The sequence below is a fragment of the Carcharhinus amblyrhynchos genome, chromosome 9 (assembly GCF_965287045.1).
Source record: "Carcharhinus amblyrhynchos chromosome 9, sCarAmb.v2.hapA, whole genome shotgun sequence".
Classification (NCBI taxonomy): domain Eukaryota; kingdom Metazoa; phylum Chordata; class Chondrichthyes; order Carcharhiniformes; family Carcharhinidae; genus Carcharhinus; species Carcharhinus amblyrhynchos.
In genome coordinates this window covers 33,811,306-33,829,192 of record NC_137332.1, presented here as the reverse complement: position 1 = coordinate 33,829,192, position 17,887 = coordinate 33,811,306, and the positions used below count along the sequence as shown (strand labels likewise).

At 42.5% G+C, this 17,887-nt stretch overlaps 1 protein-coding gene across 1 annotated transcript in view; it reads left to right on the top strand.

The window, feature by feature from the left end:
• Positions 1 to 12,906, top strand: part of LOC145347707 (riboflavin-binding protein-like) — a 46,445-nt gene extending 33,539 nt beyond the window's left edge. Inside the window, exons 6-7 of the mRNA XM_080195433.1 lie at positions 8,889 to 9,144; positions 12,828 to 12,906. Of these exons, the coding sequence (XP_080051559.1) occupies positions 8,889 to 9,144; positions 12,828 to 12,829 (258 nt within the window). The 3' untranslated portion in view covers positions 12,830 to 12,906. The remainder of the gene's footprint in view (positions 1 to 8,888; positions 9,145 to 12,827) is intronic.
• The last annotated feature ends 4,981 nt before the right edge of the window (positions 12,907 to 17,887 follow it).

Here is a 17,887-nt window from a genome sequence, read left to right as displayed (position 1 = left end):
AAAAGGCAGCACTTAGTTGAGCCAAATGTGGGGTTGCGGCATCAATTCCTGGGGATTCTGAGCAGAAGATGAAACCATTGTTGGTGATGCTATGGCAACGACTGGATAGGTATAAATGGAATCAAATGGAGCAGTCCCACTGATTTCAATGATGGAGAATGAAGCAGTCAACCACAGCAAAGATTGCAGTGTAGCTGAGGATGTACAATATGTAACTTTTCTGGGGTCATTTCATTGCAGTGAAAGGGATAAAATCCCAACTGGGAAGATTCAGACGGACAATTGCAGAATATGTGAGCTGCAGATAGGCTAGTGTCTTTGCTTGGAGCTTTCCAGGGAGGCAATTGCTGAAAAAAATGGAGGACAGCTTACGTTTGTTCTGTATAACTAGGACTGCTCACCTTGTCATCCCAGAACTTTTAAGTATCTTGTTCAAAATCATTCCAATTCTTGGGGCACTGTGGCACAGATGTTAGCACCGCTGCTTCACAGCTCCATGGACCTGGGTTCAATTCTGGCCTTGGGTGATTCTGTGGAGTTTGTATGTTCTCCTAGTGTCTGTATGGGTTTCCCCCAAATGCTCTGGTTTCCTCCCACAGTCCAAATATGAGGTTAGATGGATTGGCCATACTAAATTGTCCCTTAATGTCCCAGGATCTGTCGGTTAGGTGGATTAGCTATGGTGAACTTGTGGGGTTATGGGGATTGGGCGGAGGGGAGGGCTGAGTGGGATGCTCTTTTGGAGAGTCAGTGTAGACTCGATGGGCTGAATGGCCTCTTCCTGCACTGCAGGAATTCTGTGGTTCTAATGGTCTTGTGAAGGGACTTTCTCCACATGCACTCAAATATCAATCGGGGACTCTTCCTCATGCCTGAATTCTGTGCTTGAAGACAGGCCCTTGTACTGAACCATGGCAAAGTGCCATGATCTTTTACCACAGATCAGGTGTGGAGATAGACCTGAGTCTGTCTCAGCCAGAACAGGGATCAAACCCTAGTCTGTTGGCTTTAATCTGATCCAGAAGCTAAGCTAACTGACTTCCCTCTACTCTTTCCTACGGAGCTACAAAAGCATACAGAGGCACACAGTTGGAGAAATGGCAACAATTATAGTCTGTTGGCAGCTTTAGCTTCTCCAAGGTCTTGGCTCAACCTGTGTGGAAATAATACATCGTATAGCACATGTTAATGACTGCTCAGTGGTCTTCCCTTGTACACGTCTGACTTTCTTGGAACATTTGAAAGACGTGGGCAGTATTTGTTGCTGTGCAGGTGCAATGATCATCGCCAATAGAAATGAGCCACAGCTATTTCACAGTGCATGATTAATTTTCTTAAAATCCTGTATATCCCCTTGTGGTAGGAAGTAGACATCTTACCGATGAAAATTACAGCTGATCTGCGCAAGTTCAGATATCCGGTCCAGAATATTGTTTGGGCCAGATGGCTTTCGAATACGTAAAAATTGAATAAACTGGCCTCCTCTGTGCCAGAGTTTGTCTCCCACAGCTTGACAAAGAAATGGCTCAGCTCAACGTTCCCTACAACGTCATAATCAGAGGACTTGCTTGTACTTCAGTCAAGCCTCACTGCCTACACTAGAAATATACTAACTGTTTCACAGGAGCTCAGAATTCTGAACTAAGTCAAAATATTTCCATATATACCCATAGCAAAGCTGAACGGTTCACTTGACTGTAAAACTATCCCCAAAACACATTCATTATCTGGAACCCTCTTGATAATCTTTGGTTGAAATGTAGTTAACCATCTTTCTAAGGAAGGTTTGCCAGACCATGCACTTGGACTCTGGGCTTGTAGTTCCACACCAAAGTGCACATTTTATTATACAACTGTAAAACTCATGGGGATATCTGTATTCATTATAGTTGCCTCCAGCTGTAACTACACGCTTATCCCATCCAATACATACATGAGAAAGTATTTCCATTCCAGCAGTTAGGAACTGTCAACAGCCTCATTATTTGTTTATTTATCTGGCCATAAAAGATTAAATCACTGCCACTCTTGATAAAAATGTTTACTGCAGCCAAGAGACACCTGCAGTGCAGACTATGCTGGGGAACTTAGATTCCTTGCCTTCATCCTCACACCAAGATGGTCTTCATGGACAGCATCATGCTGCTGGACCCATGGACTCTTCTGTGTTGCCATCTCAGATCAGTACTCCACCTGGAATGGGCTGTGCAGGGGTCTCCTTCCCCCACCCTCATTGCCACATGCCTGTGTCTATCTGGACAGGATTATGCTGAGGGACATATGCAACCATCACAACAAAGGTCCAAAGTTTAACCAGGGGTGGAGTGCAATGTACAAGGCAGGGTAACATGGAAGAAGGACTGTGCAAGGAGGGGAGATGAAAGAAATGTGCAGGGAGGGAAGGGGGTGAAGACTCATGATGGCAGGCAGAGGAGCAAGGAGGTGAATGACAAAGATGAAAAATTGAAGACAGAGGGAAGACTAAGGGAGGGAAGCTGGATCCGGACAAGGCTACATGAATAGCTCACAAAGAGGGAGATCAAAAGGAGGTATCCTTACATCACTTACTGGAAGGGGATAAACAAAGTTTCCAGATGCAGTGAGTAGAGGTCCAAATGAGGCATAGTATCTCAAGGTGATGGGCTCAGGAGGAGGGTTGTTGAATTTGTTAATTCCAATAATAGTGGTGAAAGATTAAGTCTGAGCCTTGTCTTTTACCTAAAGCAAGTTTATTCTCAGTACAGTACAGCTCAGCAGATAATCTACTTCCCCAGCCCCAGCTGTTCCAGCGGTGTCCATTTATTGATGAGTGAATGGTCATCGCCTGTCTTTTACAATGCAATTTGCTTAACAATGTAATTACCAAAGAATGCAAATGTTGAAACATTGATAGAATAGAGGAACAAACTTTTCTTGACTCAGCTAACCTTTTCCTCTGGGTTGCTGACACCCTGCATGATCTGGTGAAGGCAGGTGGGCTGTAGAGAGTGATGCTGGACTGGTGTTTTAACGATGGCACAGGGGCCATTAAACCCACAGCTGACAGTGGGCGGACCAATTAGCTGCCAGTCAGTCAGATGACTCAGAGGAGAACTCACCTGTGCATGAATAATAAGGTTTCAAGTACAAATCTGGTGTGGGATCCTGTTTTTCTGGCAAGTAGGAAAGGTGCCAGTGAAGCCACTCACCAGCATACTTAACTTCAAAATGGATGGGCGGCTGGTTTGCATGGTGTGATGGACTGGGCTATGTTCACAACCCATGTACCCATACGGTCTTGGTCAGAGCATGAGCCATAATAAGTTGTGATGCTTCAGGAATGGATACTTTCTTTGGTGCATCTGTAAAAATTTGTGAGAGTCATAGCGGAAATGCCGGATTTCCTTAGCCTCCTGAAAAATTGAGGTGAAGGTGGACTTTCTTAACTACAGCCTCAACATGGAGGGACCAGGACAGGTTGTTGGTGATCAGGGCACCTAGAAACTTGAAGCTCTTGATCATTTCACTGTTGATGTAGACAGAGGGATGTCCTCCACTATGCTTCTTGAAGTTGATGTATATCTCCTTTGTTTTACTGACATTGAGGGAGAGATTATTGGCATCACACCATTTCACCAGATTCTCTATCTCTTTCCTGCATTCCAGCTTGTCATTGTTTGAGATCTGACCCACCATGATGATGTCATCAGCAAACTTGAAAAATAAATTGGAAGGGCATTTTACCACACAGTCATAAGTGTATAAGAAGTATAATAAGGGGCTGAGGACACAGCCTTGTGGAGCATCGTTGGTAAGGATAATTGTGGAGGAGGTGTCATTGCCTATCCTTCCTCATTGCAGTTTGTGGATTAGGAAGTCTAGAATCCAGTCACAAAGGGAGGAGCCAAGCCCTAGACCATGGAGTTTGGAGATAAATTTTGTTGGCATAATGGTGTTGAAGGCTGAGCTGTTGTCAATAAATAGGAGTCCAACATAAGTGCCTTTGTTAGCCAGATGTCCCACAGTTGAGAAGAATGTGCAGGGCTATGGGAAGAAGGCAAGGGAGTGGCACAAGGAGAATTGCTTCTCTGGAAAGCCAGTACTGATATACATGGCCTCTTTCTGTGCTATAATTGCAATTCTGTGATGAAGTGGGAACAGCCCCATTGCTTTCCAGGTGAGAATTAACAGAAAGAAGGAAAAGAACTATGTTTGAAGTTTATTAGGTTCTAAATGGGATACAATAAGTACTCCTAGGATGAAAAGCTAAGTTAAAATGCAGGGATCTTCAGTTTTGGTAAATAGAAGTATTACACAAACCAACACATCAGTCTATGAGGATGGAATGAGAGAAAACTGAAACCCCAAATCCCTTCACTTATTGTCCGTATTCACTGCAGTTATTGAAAAGGAAGATGTGTGTATTTTGCAGCTTCAGAATATGGGGTCAACTGGAATAGCGAGCATCAAGTTTTCATGTTTAAGAGGACTATCAGGATTATTTATTTATACATTCACCCTAAAGTCTAATGCAATGTCAATTGCACATACACACACACAAGAGAAAAGAGAGTTTGAGGATGGTGCACTTTTACCAATTACAAACAAACAAACAGTTTGCAGTTCACTTGTTTGGTTTATCCTAGCAACGAAGCATATGTTGCAGGCCCAGTGACAAAGGTATTTTCACACCTGAAGGGTAAAATAGGCAGATTCAAATAGCCAGAATAGTATATCAGGGACATCATGGTGGCACTGCAGTAAGCACTGTTGCCTCACAGCGCCAGGGACCCAGGCTCAATTCCAGCCTTGGGTGACTGTCTGGGCTTGTACATTCTCCCCATGTCTGCATGGGTTTCCTCCGGGTGCTCCGGTTTCCTTCCACAGTCCAAAGATGTGCAGGTTAGGTTGATTGGCCATGCTAAATTGCCCATTAGTGTCAAGGGGATTAGCAGGATAAATACATGGAGTTACGGGGATAGGACCTGAGTGGGATTGTTGTCAGTGCAGACTCAATGGGCTAAATGGCCTCCTTTTGCGCTGTAGGGAATCTGTGATTCTATAGTTTCCTTGAATTGCTGAGTTGTTTTCAAGTCATGAAGCTTCTGCACTGGTATACTTGAAAAGGAACAGGCTGGGGGACTTTCCAATATTCCAGAGTCTCCAGTTTTTTAAAAGGCAAAGATTTTGCTGCCTTGCCTATTGCTGTCTCTGCAGTTGTCCTTTCAGACTGACTGGATTCCCTCACCCACTCCCACTTCTGAATCTTGGGGTAATAAGATTCTGTATCAGTTTCAGTTACATGATAAATACTTCTGCTGTCTACCCATTATGATTTAGACTTTGATATCAATAGAATGGATAGTGGCCATACACACCTAGCTATGATTTAACTAGTTTCTTTACAGCTCTCAACGTTAAGTTTTGAGCTCAGAGGCAGTAAATCTCAGAGTTCGTAGTTTTGGAGTTTTGGTTAAGCCCACAAAAAATAGGAGATGGTTTTCATTTTGATATGTCCATTCAAGGTGGCTGTCCACCCATGGTTAATCAATTAAGATCTTCCTTGAGACTTGGTGTAATCAGTGTGGAAACAACAACGAACACCTGACCCTTGGTAGCCGTTTTAGTGACTTTTTAAATGTCCACTTTTAAAGAAAAGGCAGTTCAGACAATTCTGTACTGAATACAGTTGTATTTAGAGTTTTGATTACGTCAGGGCTCTTCCTGGGCAGGACAATTGCAACAATGTGCAATGACCATTATTTTCCCCTCATTCTTTTGACAGAAGAGGAAAAATCAAATTTTCTTTTTTTGTTATCTTCACATTGGCTTTCTCTCAGTGAAATAAAGCAGCCTGATGACTGAATCTGACTGCCCCCCTTTCCCATCTCATCCAGTGTCTCCCAGTCTGCCTTTAAAATGGAGTTAAGGCTTTCTCTTGCTCTATGTGGTAGACAACATGGCTGCTATGTTTGCCTACACAGCACATCGTGTTTCAAAACAATATTTGCCAAGTGCTGTGGGACATTTCTGAGAGATGTAATAAGGCATTACGTAAATGCAAATGTTTATTTGTATGTTTTCTTTCCTACTTTTGATAAGAAATTAAACATTAATTGCATTTGGCTTCGGTTTGTTTTACTACCCGTTAGCTGATCAAATTGCTTTATCTGATTATGCTGGTGTCCTTCACTGGGATTTTGTATTAACTTCCACAGAATATCTTTTGATCTTCTTGTTTGCTCGGTCACCCGACTGTGCCTTGACTGTGCTCTATTCTTGCTCAACAAAAGAGAGAGATTTCACATCATAATTTAGTGTGTGTGTTTGTGCACGTGTATGTGTGTGTATTCAATTTTTTTCTCACTCAAGGGCTGATGAGTAAATTTGCAAAAGATAAAGATGAGAGAAAAGCCGATTCCATTCTCTTACTGACCATAATCAATGTGATTTTGGAAAAGGAAGATGCCTGTGTTTCTCATGGTCTAATAGCATTATTTAATTGTACCTATTATATATAATACTAATATGTATTATATTTATTTATACCCATTCAAACACGATGACACACATGCACATACACGAAGAAAAACAGTTGGAGGATATTGCATTTTTATCAACACAACAAAATGTTAAATGTGCAAAGGGCAATGAGAATGTGGAAATGTGAGGACTGGTGAGAATATGAAGGAATGGGGGTCTGATAGAGGAGAGGAGGAGTGTGAGGGGAGAAGGAATGTGTGTGAAGAGAATGTACAGGAACAGAGTGTATCTGGCTTTCGGGTTTCATTCATCTTCACTCACCATCATGTACTCTGACCAACTTCCAAACTTGGTGAAAAATAGAATAAGAAAAGACACAAACAAAACAATGACGAATAAAATAAAGATGAGTATTAGAGTATAATATGGTGAGGGTATTTATGTCCAGTTCACCCCCAGCTCAGTCTGCTCACTCACTCACCCTCACCAAGTTTGGAAGTTGGTCAGAGTACAGATGGTGAGTGAAGATGAATGAAACCCGAAAGCCAGATACACTCTGTTCCTGTACACACACATTCCTTCTCCCCTCACACTCCTCCTCTCCTCTATCAGACCCCCATTCCTTCATATTCTCACCAGTCCTCACGTTTCCACATTCTCATTGCCCTTTGCACGTTCACCCCCCACACTCTCGAGCTCCCAATACTCTCTCCCCTTCACGCTCTCTACCTACGCCACACTCACCTATCCCACAATCTCACCCACTCATCCTCCCTCACACTCCCTACCCCATCCCCATCCCTCTCATACTCCCATCTCCCCTCACATTCTCACCCCCTTGCACTTTTTCCCTCCCTCACACTCTCTCCCCTCACACTCACCCCTCCCCACATTCTCACCTCCTCACATTACTTTCCTCCCTCACACACTCTTCCCCCTCTCTGTCCACTCTCACTCATTGCCCCCCTCACAATCTCTACTCCACACTTTTACCCTCTCACATTCTCTTCCTCAATCTCTCCTCTCACTCTCTACCCTCATACCCTCTTCCACTTTTTACCCTCTCACACTCTTATCCCCTCCCTCCCATCTCTCTCTCTTCCCCCTCACTCTCTGTCACACAATCTCTAGTCACTCACAGACTCAGACACCAATGGGCCCTGGACCCCACTGCTTGGTTCCCTAACCCTTGCCTTTCTGGCCCTTAGCTCCCTGGAACCTAGTCCTTAGATCCCCAGGCCCCACTCCCCAACTCCTTGTCCTCAGGTACCAAACTCAGCACTGCTGGTGCTTTCTGCTCCTCCAGTCACGGATTGTTTCTTTCCCACACTTGCCGCTGAGCCTATCAGCAGCAAACGTGGAAGAGAAACAACTTATGATTAAAGCTGTAGCTCCATGCAGAATTCTCCATTCAAACTGTCTGAATGGCATTTTGAAAACTGACACCAAGGGCTTTATAGAGAGGCTTAACCAGGTCATGGGCCACACGACGGGCAAAGAGTCATCACCCTCCAGAGCATGTTACATGATGATCATACAAAAACAATTCAGTCCTTCAAAAAGAATGGGATACATAGTTGGTAAAAATTGAGACTGGGCGATAAAATGTAGATTAGTGATCAAATACTTTTTGGAACAGGTGTTTCTTGTATTGTTCAGAACATAAAAATCTAACTGTTGAAAGTAACTTCTCAGAGTTGAATAATGTAGTTTGTAAAGTTATACTGGTGTTGTGAAAGTTAATTTGTTTTCTTTGAGCATCAATTAAAAACTTTAGAGGATTAAATAGGTTTGCTGGAGTCTGTGATAGGATAAATCCGAATAAGGAAGGGATTAGATGACTTTTTTTACTATGCTTTTCAATGTACATACACCATATCAGAAAATGTATTTGTTAATTTAAAATCATGGAATGGAACTTGTTGAAAGGGTTTGTTCTGTTCAGTCTGTCTCACAATGAGGTTGAGAAGCTTATAAGGTTAAACAGTAGTGTTTGTTGGGAATGCATGTGTATATACAAAGTATAGCCTGGATTATGTGCTAACTCCATGCTTACTTCTACACAGGTCTCTGTATACTCGTAGACTGACACAATCCCTTGTCATGTGACATTTTAAAATCACACTGTGGACAGTATTGTTCTTCAGACTTACTTTTACCAATGCTGTGCTAAACACCCTTATACTGCAAAACTCAATGGACTAAGAGAAAAGTTAAACAGACATCTTACAGTCCCTGTTTGTGTTAATAAAATTATCCCTTTGTGATGAAGATTTTGTCACCGATGAATCTCACTCACTAATCAGCATCTTCAAGCAATTGCATCTTTTAACGCACGTAAATAATTGGAACTGATGTTGTTTATAACAGAACATGTTATTGCAGTCATAATCTGCCTGTTAACAATCAAATTATTCTTTGTGTAGACCTATAAGGATGGCAAGGACCTCTGTATGAACATGTGGGGGACAACATTCAAGGTGGTTTCATGCCCATGTCATTGTCTGATGATGGATGATGATGATAATGATGTGATCCAATATCTAATCCACGAAAGAGGGACACCGGCTCCAGCGGAGGTCCTGCACGCAGAACTCAAGAAAACACCTTTCTGTCAGCGGAGGCATAAAGATCTGCTTGAAAGGAGAGAGAGGGAAAGTAAGAAAAAGGGCTCAAAAGAGTGTAAGTAGTTAATTTGTTGATTGCAATTAAACTTCTCAAAAAAACTTATTTTGTAATAAAACTTATATTTTTCCTGTTTGAAATACTGATGACCATTTGAAATGGGTGGAACTGACGAGCATTAACTATGCCTGATGGTAACAGTTCATGGATTCTGATGCTAAGAATTTTGCAACTGAGAAATGTATTTCCCTTGCTCATTATGATTTACATTGTTTGGGGGTTTTCTTACCATTTTATTCATGTTATATTTTACAGGAGTGGATCAGGAACATGACACAGTTCCCGTTTGCCACTTTGAAAGTTATTTTTCACCCTCATTGCTTGATCTTTTTATACCATTTTTCAAATAGCTTATTCACAGCCTTGGTCATTAAGACATCTATTTTTGCCAACTCATCAACGATGCCCTATATCTTTTCAAAGCCTACTAATGACGTTATACATCACTGCCCAACCAGAGCATGGCACATTCTCTGCTGTGTATTCATGAGAGAGGGGGATAACCCATTTAATGCCAGAAAGAACAATGTGAGTTCAGGCTGACTTATGTTAATGTAACGAGGCTGATCCTGATTGAGTTCAATTTAATCTGTGAAAATGCACAATTGAACATTTATTTGAATTGTAATGTGTATAGCTGCTCAGATTTTCCACAATTATTTGGCAATGTTCCAGCAGCATTCCATTATGCTATATTTTAGCTATTTTTTATTTTACCTTTTAAATGGATTATCTAATGAAATCAACACATCAAGCCATTTCAGCTGGGGCCTGGGCAATGGGCATGACAAAAGTAATGAAGTCAGTTCTGACTCAGTTATGGAAAACTATCAAAGTTTACCAACTAAGATACATGAGTTCAGGTATGAAATAGACTAAGACATAAGAATTAAGCCATTCAGCCCGTTGAGTCTGGTCTGACATTCAATCAAGGCTGATATGTTCAATGGGTAAATGGGTGTTTTTCTGGTTGGCAATCAGTGACTAGTGGTGTGCCTCAGGGATCAGTGTTGGGATAACAATTGTTTACAATTTACATAGATGATTTGGAGTTGGGGACAAAGTGTAGTGTGTCAAAATTTGCAGATGACACTAAGATGGGTGGAAGAGCAAAGTGTGCAGAGGACGCTGAAAGTCTGCAAAGGGATATAGATAATCTAAGTGAGTGGGCGAGGGTCTGGAAGATGGAGTACAATGTTGGTAAATGTGAGGTCATCCATTTTGGTAGGAATAACAGCAAAATGGACTATTATTGAAACGGTAAAAAATTACAGCATGCTGCTGTGCAGAGGGACCTGGGTGTCTTTGTGCAGGAATCTCAAGGAGTTGGTTTGCAGGTGATTAAGAAGGCAAATGAATTTTGTCCTTCATTGCTAGAGGGATGGAATTTAAAAACAGCAAGATTATGTTGCAGCTGTATAAGGTGCTGGCGAGGCCACTTCTGGAGTACTGTGTACGGTTTTGGTCTTCTTACTTCAGACAGGATATACTGGCACTAGAGAGGGTGCAGGGGAGATTCACTAGGTTGATTCTGGAGTTGAGAAGGTTGGCTTATGAGGACAGACTGAGCAGATGGGCTATACTCATTGGAATCCAGAAGAATGAGGGGAGATCTTATAGAAACATATAAGATTATGAAGGGAATAGATAAGATAGAAGCAGTGATCAGCGGGTGAAACTATAACTATAGAACATAGAACAGTACAGCACAGTACAGGCCCTTTGGCCCTCGATGTTGTGTGGAGCTATGTCCGAACCCAAGATCAAGCTATCCCACTCCCTATCATTCTGGTGTGTTCCATGTGCCTATCCAATAACCGTTTGAAAGTTCCTAAAGTGTCCGACTCCACTATCACAGCAGGCAGTGCATTCCACACCCCAACCACTCTTTGAGTAAAGAATTTACCTCGGACATCCCTCCTATATCTCCCACCATGAACCTTATAGTTATGCCCCCTAGTAACAGCTACACCCAAGGAAATAGTTTCTGAACATCCACTCTATCTATCCCCCCTCATCATCTTATAAACTTCTATTAAGTCACCTCTCATTGTCCTCCACTCTAAAGAGAAAAGCCCCAGTTCCCTCAACCTTTCCTCATAAGACCTACCCTCCAAACCAGGTAGCATCCTGGTAAATCTCCTCTGCATTCTCTCCAATGTTTCCACGTCCTTCTTATAGTGTGGTGACCAGAACTGCACACAATATTCCAAATGTGGTCTCACCAAAGTCCTTTATAGTTGCAGCATAACCCCATGACTCTTAAACTCAAACCCCCTGTTAATAAGTGCTAACATAGTATAAGTCTTCTTCACAGCTCTACCCACGTGAGTGACAACCTTCAGAGATCTGTGGATATGAACCCAAGATCTCTCTGTTCCTCCACATTGCTCAGAATCCTGCCGTTGACCCTGTAATCCGCGTTCAAGTTTGTCCTACCAAAATGAATAACCTCGCACTTATCAGGGTTAAGCTCCATCTGTCCATTTTCGGTCCAGCTCTGCATCCTATCAGTGTCTCTGTGCAGCCTACAAGAGCCCTCCACCTCATCCACTACTCCACCAATCTTGGTGTCATCAGCAAATTTACTGACCCACCCTTCAGGCCCCTCTTCCAAGTCATTGACAAAAATCACAAATAACTGAGGACCCAGCACTGATCCCTGTGGCACACCGCTGGTAACTGGCCTCCTGTCTGAAAATTTTCCCCTCTACCATCACCTCTGTCTTCTATGAGACAGCCAGTTACTTATCCAATCGGCCAAATTTCCTTCTATTCCGCACTTTCTTGCTTTCTTCATGAGCTTACTATGGGGAACCTTATCAAACACCTTACTAAAATCCATGTATACAACATCAACTGCTCTACCTACACTTAGTTACATCCTCAACGAATTCAGTCAAATTTGTGAGGCAAAGGGGGCATAGCCTCAAAATAAGGGGAAGCAGATTTAGGACTGAGTTGAGGAGGAACTTCTTCACACAAAGGGTTGTGTACCTGTGGAATTCCCTGCCCAGTGAAGCAGTTGAGGCTACTTCTTGAACATTTTCAAGGCAAGAATAGATAAATTTTTGAACAGTAAAGGAATTAAGGGTTATGGTGAGCGGGCGAGTAAGTGGAGCTGAATCCATGAAAAGATCAGCCATGATCTTATTGAATGGCAGGGCAGGCTCGAGGGGCCAGATGGCCTACTCCTGCTCCTAGTTCTTATGTCCTTACATTTTCCCTGTAACCTTTGATCCCCTTCTTAATCAAGAATCTTAATTACATTCAATGAACTGGCCTCCACAGCCTTCTGTGGCAATGAATTCCACAAATTCACCACCCTCTGGCTGAAGAAATTCCTCCTTATTTCAGTGGTAAAGGGTTGTCCTTTTACTCTGAGACTATGCCCTCAGATCCTAGTCTCTCTCATGAAGGGACTCATCTTCTCCATGTCCACTCCATCCAAACCATTCTGTAAGTTTCAGTGAGATTCCCTCTCATCCTTTTCATCTCTGTTGAGTACAGACCCAGAAGCATTCAAGGGTAACAAATCACAAACTTCAGCAAGGCTTAAACTCCTCAGATCAAACCACATTTTCTGGATACTTTTGTTTAATTCTACCTGCTAAATGAGTTGCTTTCCAACTTGCTTTATTAGTTCAGACTAATGTTTCTCATATGTTCCTTTCACTTAGAACACCTTGAAGAGCTGAAGATGCTTCTGATCAGGAAGATACTCGAATAAGCTGATCTAACACAGCCAGCTACCTAAGGAATTTGTCAAATAAAGAATGTCAAGAAAAAATTTTAATAAACACTTCTATCATCTTTTTGGTGTTCACAGATTTCAAGTTTTTTTGCAGGTTTGCGGACATTGCTATTGAAGGTACATCATCCCTGTAGTGCTGAGTTGATGAATTCTACACATTGGGTCAGATTTTCACTCCTGAGGCCAGTTCTGGGCGTTGGGATATTTCCCAGCTTGCTGCACCGATGTTGAAACAAACTGCCCTATCAGACCTGACTTGTGCTCCGGGGTCACGGGTGCAAGATGGTGTTGGGCCGACTGCCCTCAGAGGCAGTCGCAGGACCTGCCAAATGCCAAGGCAGGCCCTTTAAATGGACCGCAATGGCTCTCTTGGATTTCATTCCAGTTGTTTCCTTAAACATTAGGCCCTGTAGCCTTTATCCCACATCACCACCCAGCCACTTCTCATGCCACTTCAGTGGTCTCATTCTATCTCATGCCAACCCAGGTCATCCCAGCCACCCCAATGATCTTACACCCTCCAGGCCAACTCACCGGTATCCACCATGGGCACACCTTCAGAACCATATTGAGATTAAATAAATTAAAGGTCTAAGTAACATTTACAGCCTTTCACAAAAATCTCATTCATGAAAGCTGATTCAAAACTTTTAACATCCCTCAAGTACTTAATCTCAGATGAAAACTGCTCTTTATTCGTAACCCCAAACTGACAGCTAATCCTTTAATAACCTATTTGAGTTGACATTCAAACTGTGAACTTGGAACTTCTTGTTGGGATAATTGTGGGATGTGCAACACATCCATGCATTATTAATGACATAATGATAGAATCGTAGAGTTTTACAGCATAGAAAGAGGCTTTTCAGCCCATCATGTCTGCACTGGCCATCAAACACCTATCTATTCTAATTCCATTTTCTAGCATTTGGTCCATAGTCTTGTATGCTATGGTATTTCAAGTGCTCATCTAAATGCTTCTTAAATGTTGTAAGGGTTCCTGCATCTATCACCTACTCAAATAGTGAGTTTCAGATTTCCAGATTCCTCTGGGTGAAAAGGTTTTTCCTGAAATCTGTTCTACATCTCCTGCCCAATACCTTAAATCTATGCCCCCTGGTTATTGACTCCTCCACTTCCTATCTGCCCTATTTATGTCTCTCATAATTTTGTACACCTCAATTATGTGCCCCCTCAGCCTACTCAGCCTTAAGGAAAACAACCCCATCCAAGCTGAAACACTTCATCCCAGGCAATTCTTGAATTTCCTTTGCACCTGAGCTTGTTTACTCCCTGTGAACCTAGCCCCACACAGTCATATATCTTTTCATGTTGATCAAGCCCTACCCTGAAAAACCCCAGGGGAAAACATTAAAATAATGAACAACATTACCTCAGTTTAAAACAAACACTTTAGCAATTAAGATCAATTATGCTGCTGCAGTAACAACATGTAGGCTGCTGGTTACAAAGTGGCACTAATAATAAAACTGACAGCTGAAACAAATCCTGTACAAGAAACATGACACAAATACATGGATGTATCATATTCAGATTTTAGAAAAAGCATTTGATAAGGTTATTAGACAAAAATGATGGCTAATGAGATGGGGATAAGATGTTTGCTCAGATTTTGGGTTGGTTAACAGACACAAACAGATTAGGAATAAATACTCTGAAGAAGTCATACTGGGTTTAAAGTGTTAACTCTGTTTCTCTCTCCACAAGTGTTGCCCGACACGCTGAGTTTTTCCAGCATTTTAGTTTTATATTTGGAATAAACAGGTTATTTTCAGGTTGGCAGGCTGCAACCAATGGGGTACCACAATGATCAGTGCTTGGGCCTCAATTATTTATGATCTGAGATGCTGATGATTTTGATGAGGGAACTGGGTATAACGGGTCCAACATTGCTGAAAGTACTTAGTTTGGGAAGTATACCATGGAGAGGACACAAGGGGAACATTCATGGGCAAGAACATGGCAAATGAAACATAATGTGGAGAAGTGTGAAGTGATCCACTTTCGTAGGAAAAATAGAAAAACAGTATATTTTTTAAATGGTGAGAAACTGGAAAATACTGGTGTTCAGAAGGACTATAGTGTCCTTTTACATGCATAGCTTGGATCGCTATCTGTATGGAGTTTGTACATTCTCCCAGTTTCTGCGTGAGTTTCCTCCCACAGCCTGAAAGATGTGCTGGTTAGGTGAATTGGCCATGCTAAATTCTCCCTCATGTATCCGAACAGGTGCTGGAGAGTGGCGACTAGGGGATTTTCACAGTAACGTCACTGCATTGTTAATGTAAGCATACTTGTGACTAATAAATAAACTTTAAAAAATATGACATGGAGGTACAGAAAGCATTGAGGGTATCAAACGCAATGCTAGCCTTTATCAAAAGGGATTAGATTATAAAAGTTCAGAATTCTCAAAGATGGCTAAGCAAGATGTAAAAAGTAGGGAATATCAATCACATTAAATTTTTTCTCAGAAAACAAAATAAGTTAAGTTTATTTATTAGTCACAAGTAAGGCTTGCATTAACATAGCAATGAAGTTACTGTGAAATTCCCCTAGTCACCACACATTCAGGTCAATGCACCTAACCAGTACATCTTTCCAAATGTGGGAGGAAATCAGAGCACCCAGAGGAAACTCATGCAGACACAGGGAGAATGTGCAAACTCCACGCAGACAATGACCCAAGCCGGGAATCAAACCCAGGTTCCTAGCAGTGTGAAGTAGCAGTGCTAACCACTGTGCTACCGTGTCTAATAGTTATTAGAACATAAGTTTTTTTATGTTTTAGTGTCACAAGTAGAACAGTATTCATTAATACTGCAATGAAGTTCCTTTGACAATCCCCTAGTGTCCACACTCCGGCATCTGTTTAGGTACACTGAGGAAGAATTTAGCATGGCCAATGCATCTAATTAGCATGTCTTTCAGATTGTGTGAGAAAACCCATACATACACTAGGCGAATCTTCAGACTCCACAGAAACAGTCACCCAAGCCAGGAATCAAACCCAGGTCCCTGGCACTGTGCCAGTTGTGCTAACCACTGTGCCACCATGTCACCCCTATGAGGTTATGAGATAAATACAACATTTTTTTAAACATCTTATTTTACTAAACGTTTGCAACTTCTAAAAGTTCTTCTGAGGGAATTGCCTTCTGCACTGTAAAAAAATTAGTTTTTCAGAGCTAGAGAGGTTATTACATAGAACATAGAACATAGAACACTACAGCACAAACAGGCCCTTCGGCCCACGAGTTGCGCCGATCACATCAACACCTCCCAACCTACAGACCTATCTATAACCCAATATCTCATTAAACCCCATATACTCATCCAGAAGTCTTTTAAAAGACCCCAGCGAGTTCGCCTCCACCACCACTGACGGCAGCCGATTCCATTCACTCACCACCCTCTGAGTGAAAAACTTACCCCTAACATCACTTCTGAACTTCCCTCCCTGCACCTTAAATCTGTGTCCTCTCGTAGCAACCATTTCAACCCGGGGAAATAGCCTCTGAGAGTCCACCCTATCTATTCCTCTCAACATTTTGTAAACTTCTATCAGGTCGCCTCTCAACCTTCGTCTCTCCAGGGAAAAGAGTCCCAGCTCCCTCAACCTAACTTCATAAGGCATGCCTCCCAGTCCAGGCAACATCCTTGTAAATCTCCTCTGTACCCTCTCAATAGCTTCTACATCTTTCCTATAGTGAGGCGACCAGAACTGCGCACAGTACTCTAAATGAGGCCTGACAAGGGTCTTATAACGTTGCAGCATTACCTCCCGACTCCTAAACTCAATCCCTCGATTAATGAAGGCCAGTACACCATACGCCTTCTTGACCACCTCCTCCACCTGCGAGGCCGATTTAAGAGTCCTGTGGACCCGGACCCCAAGATCCTTCTGCTCATCAACACTACTCAGACTTCTGCCCTTGATAGTGTACTCGTTCATCCCGTTGGTTCTGCCAAAATGGACGACTACACATTTATCTGCGTTGAAGTCCATCTGCCACTTCTCCGCCCAGTCCTGCATCCTATCTATGTCCTGCTGCAACTTTTGCCATCCTTCCAGACCATCCACAACACCACCGACCTCAGTGTCATCAGCGAACTTACTTACCCATCCCTCCACTTCCTCATCCAGGTCATTTATGAAAATGACAAACAACAAGGGTCCCAGAACAGATCCTTGAGGCACTCCGAGGTAATTATGACTTAGTGTGCTGTTAAAAACTCCACACTGAACAAAGTTTAACTTTAACACTGCTCCTTATAGTGAGAATAAAGAGTGTAATTCATGTCAAATCAGCTGTGTGTAAATGATTCCAACTGCACTGATTGCAACAGCGCACCCAGTGGCTTATCGGAGTATAGTAAAAAGTCTGACAACACCAGGTTTTAGTCCAACCTATTTATTTGATAATATACTCACAAGCTTTCGGGGTTAGCCCCTTCGTCAGGTGAATGGAGAGTTCTGGCCTCAGACAGAGCATATAAAGCACAGACAGTTTAGAGATTACTGATTAGAATGCGAATCCTTACACCTAACCTGCTGTTCAAGACCTGAAGTGGCTGATAATGTGAGTGGAAGAGCATTGATCACAGTTTAAAGAGCTGTGTATTGTCTCCAGACAGTACAGTAAGTGAGGTTTTGCAAACCCAGGCAAGTCACGGGGGTTACAGATAGTGCGACATGAACCCAAGATCCCTGTTGAGACCGTCCTCATGTGTGCGGAACTTGGCTATCAGTCTCTGTTTAGCGACTCTGCGCTGTCGTGTGTCGTGAAGGCCGCCTTGGAGAATGCCTGTGACCACTGAAGTGGTCACGGGCATTCAGCCTCTGACCTTCGGGTAAGGCCAGTGTTTACGCCAGTCCAACGCCGGCATACCCACATCACATCGGAGTATCACAGAAACTTCCAGATGTCAGTGTTCAACTGCGCATGTGCAGATACCAGAAGT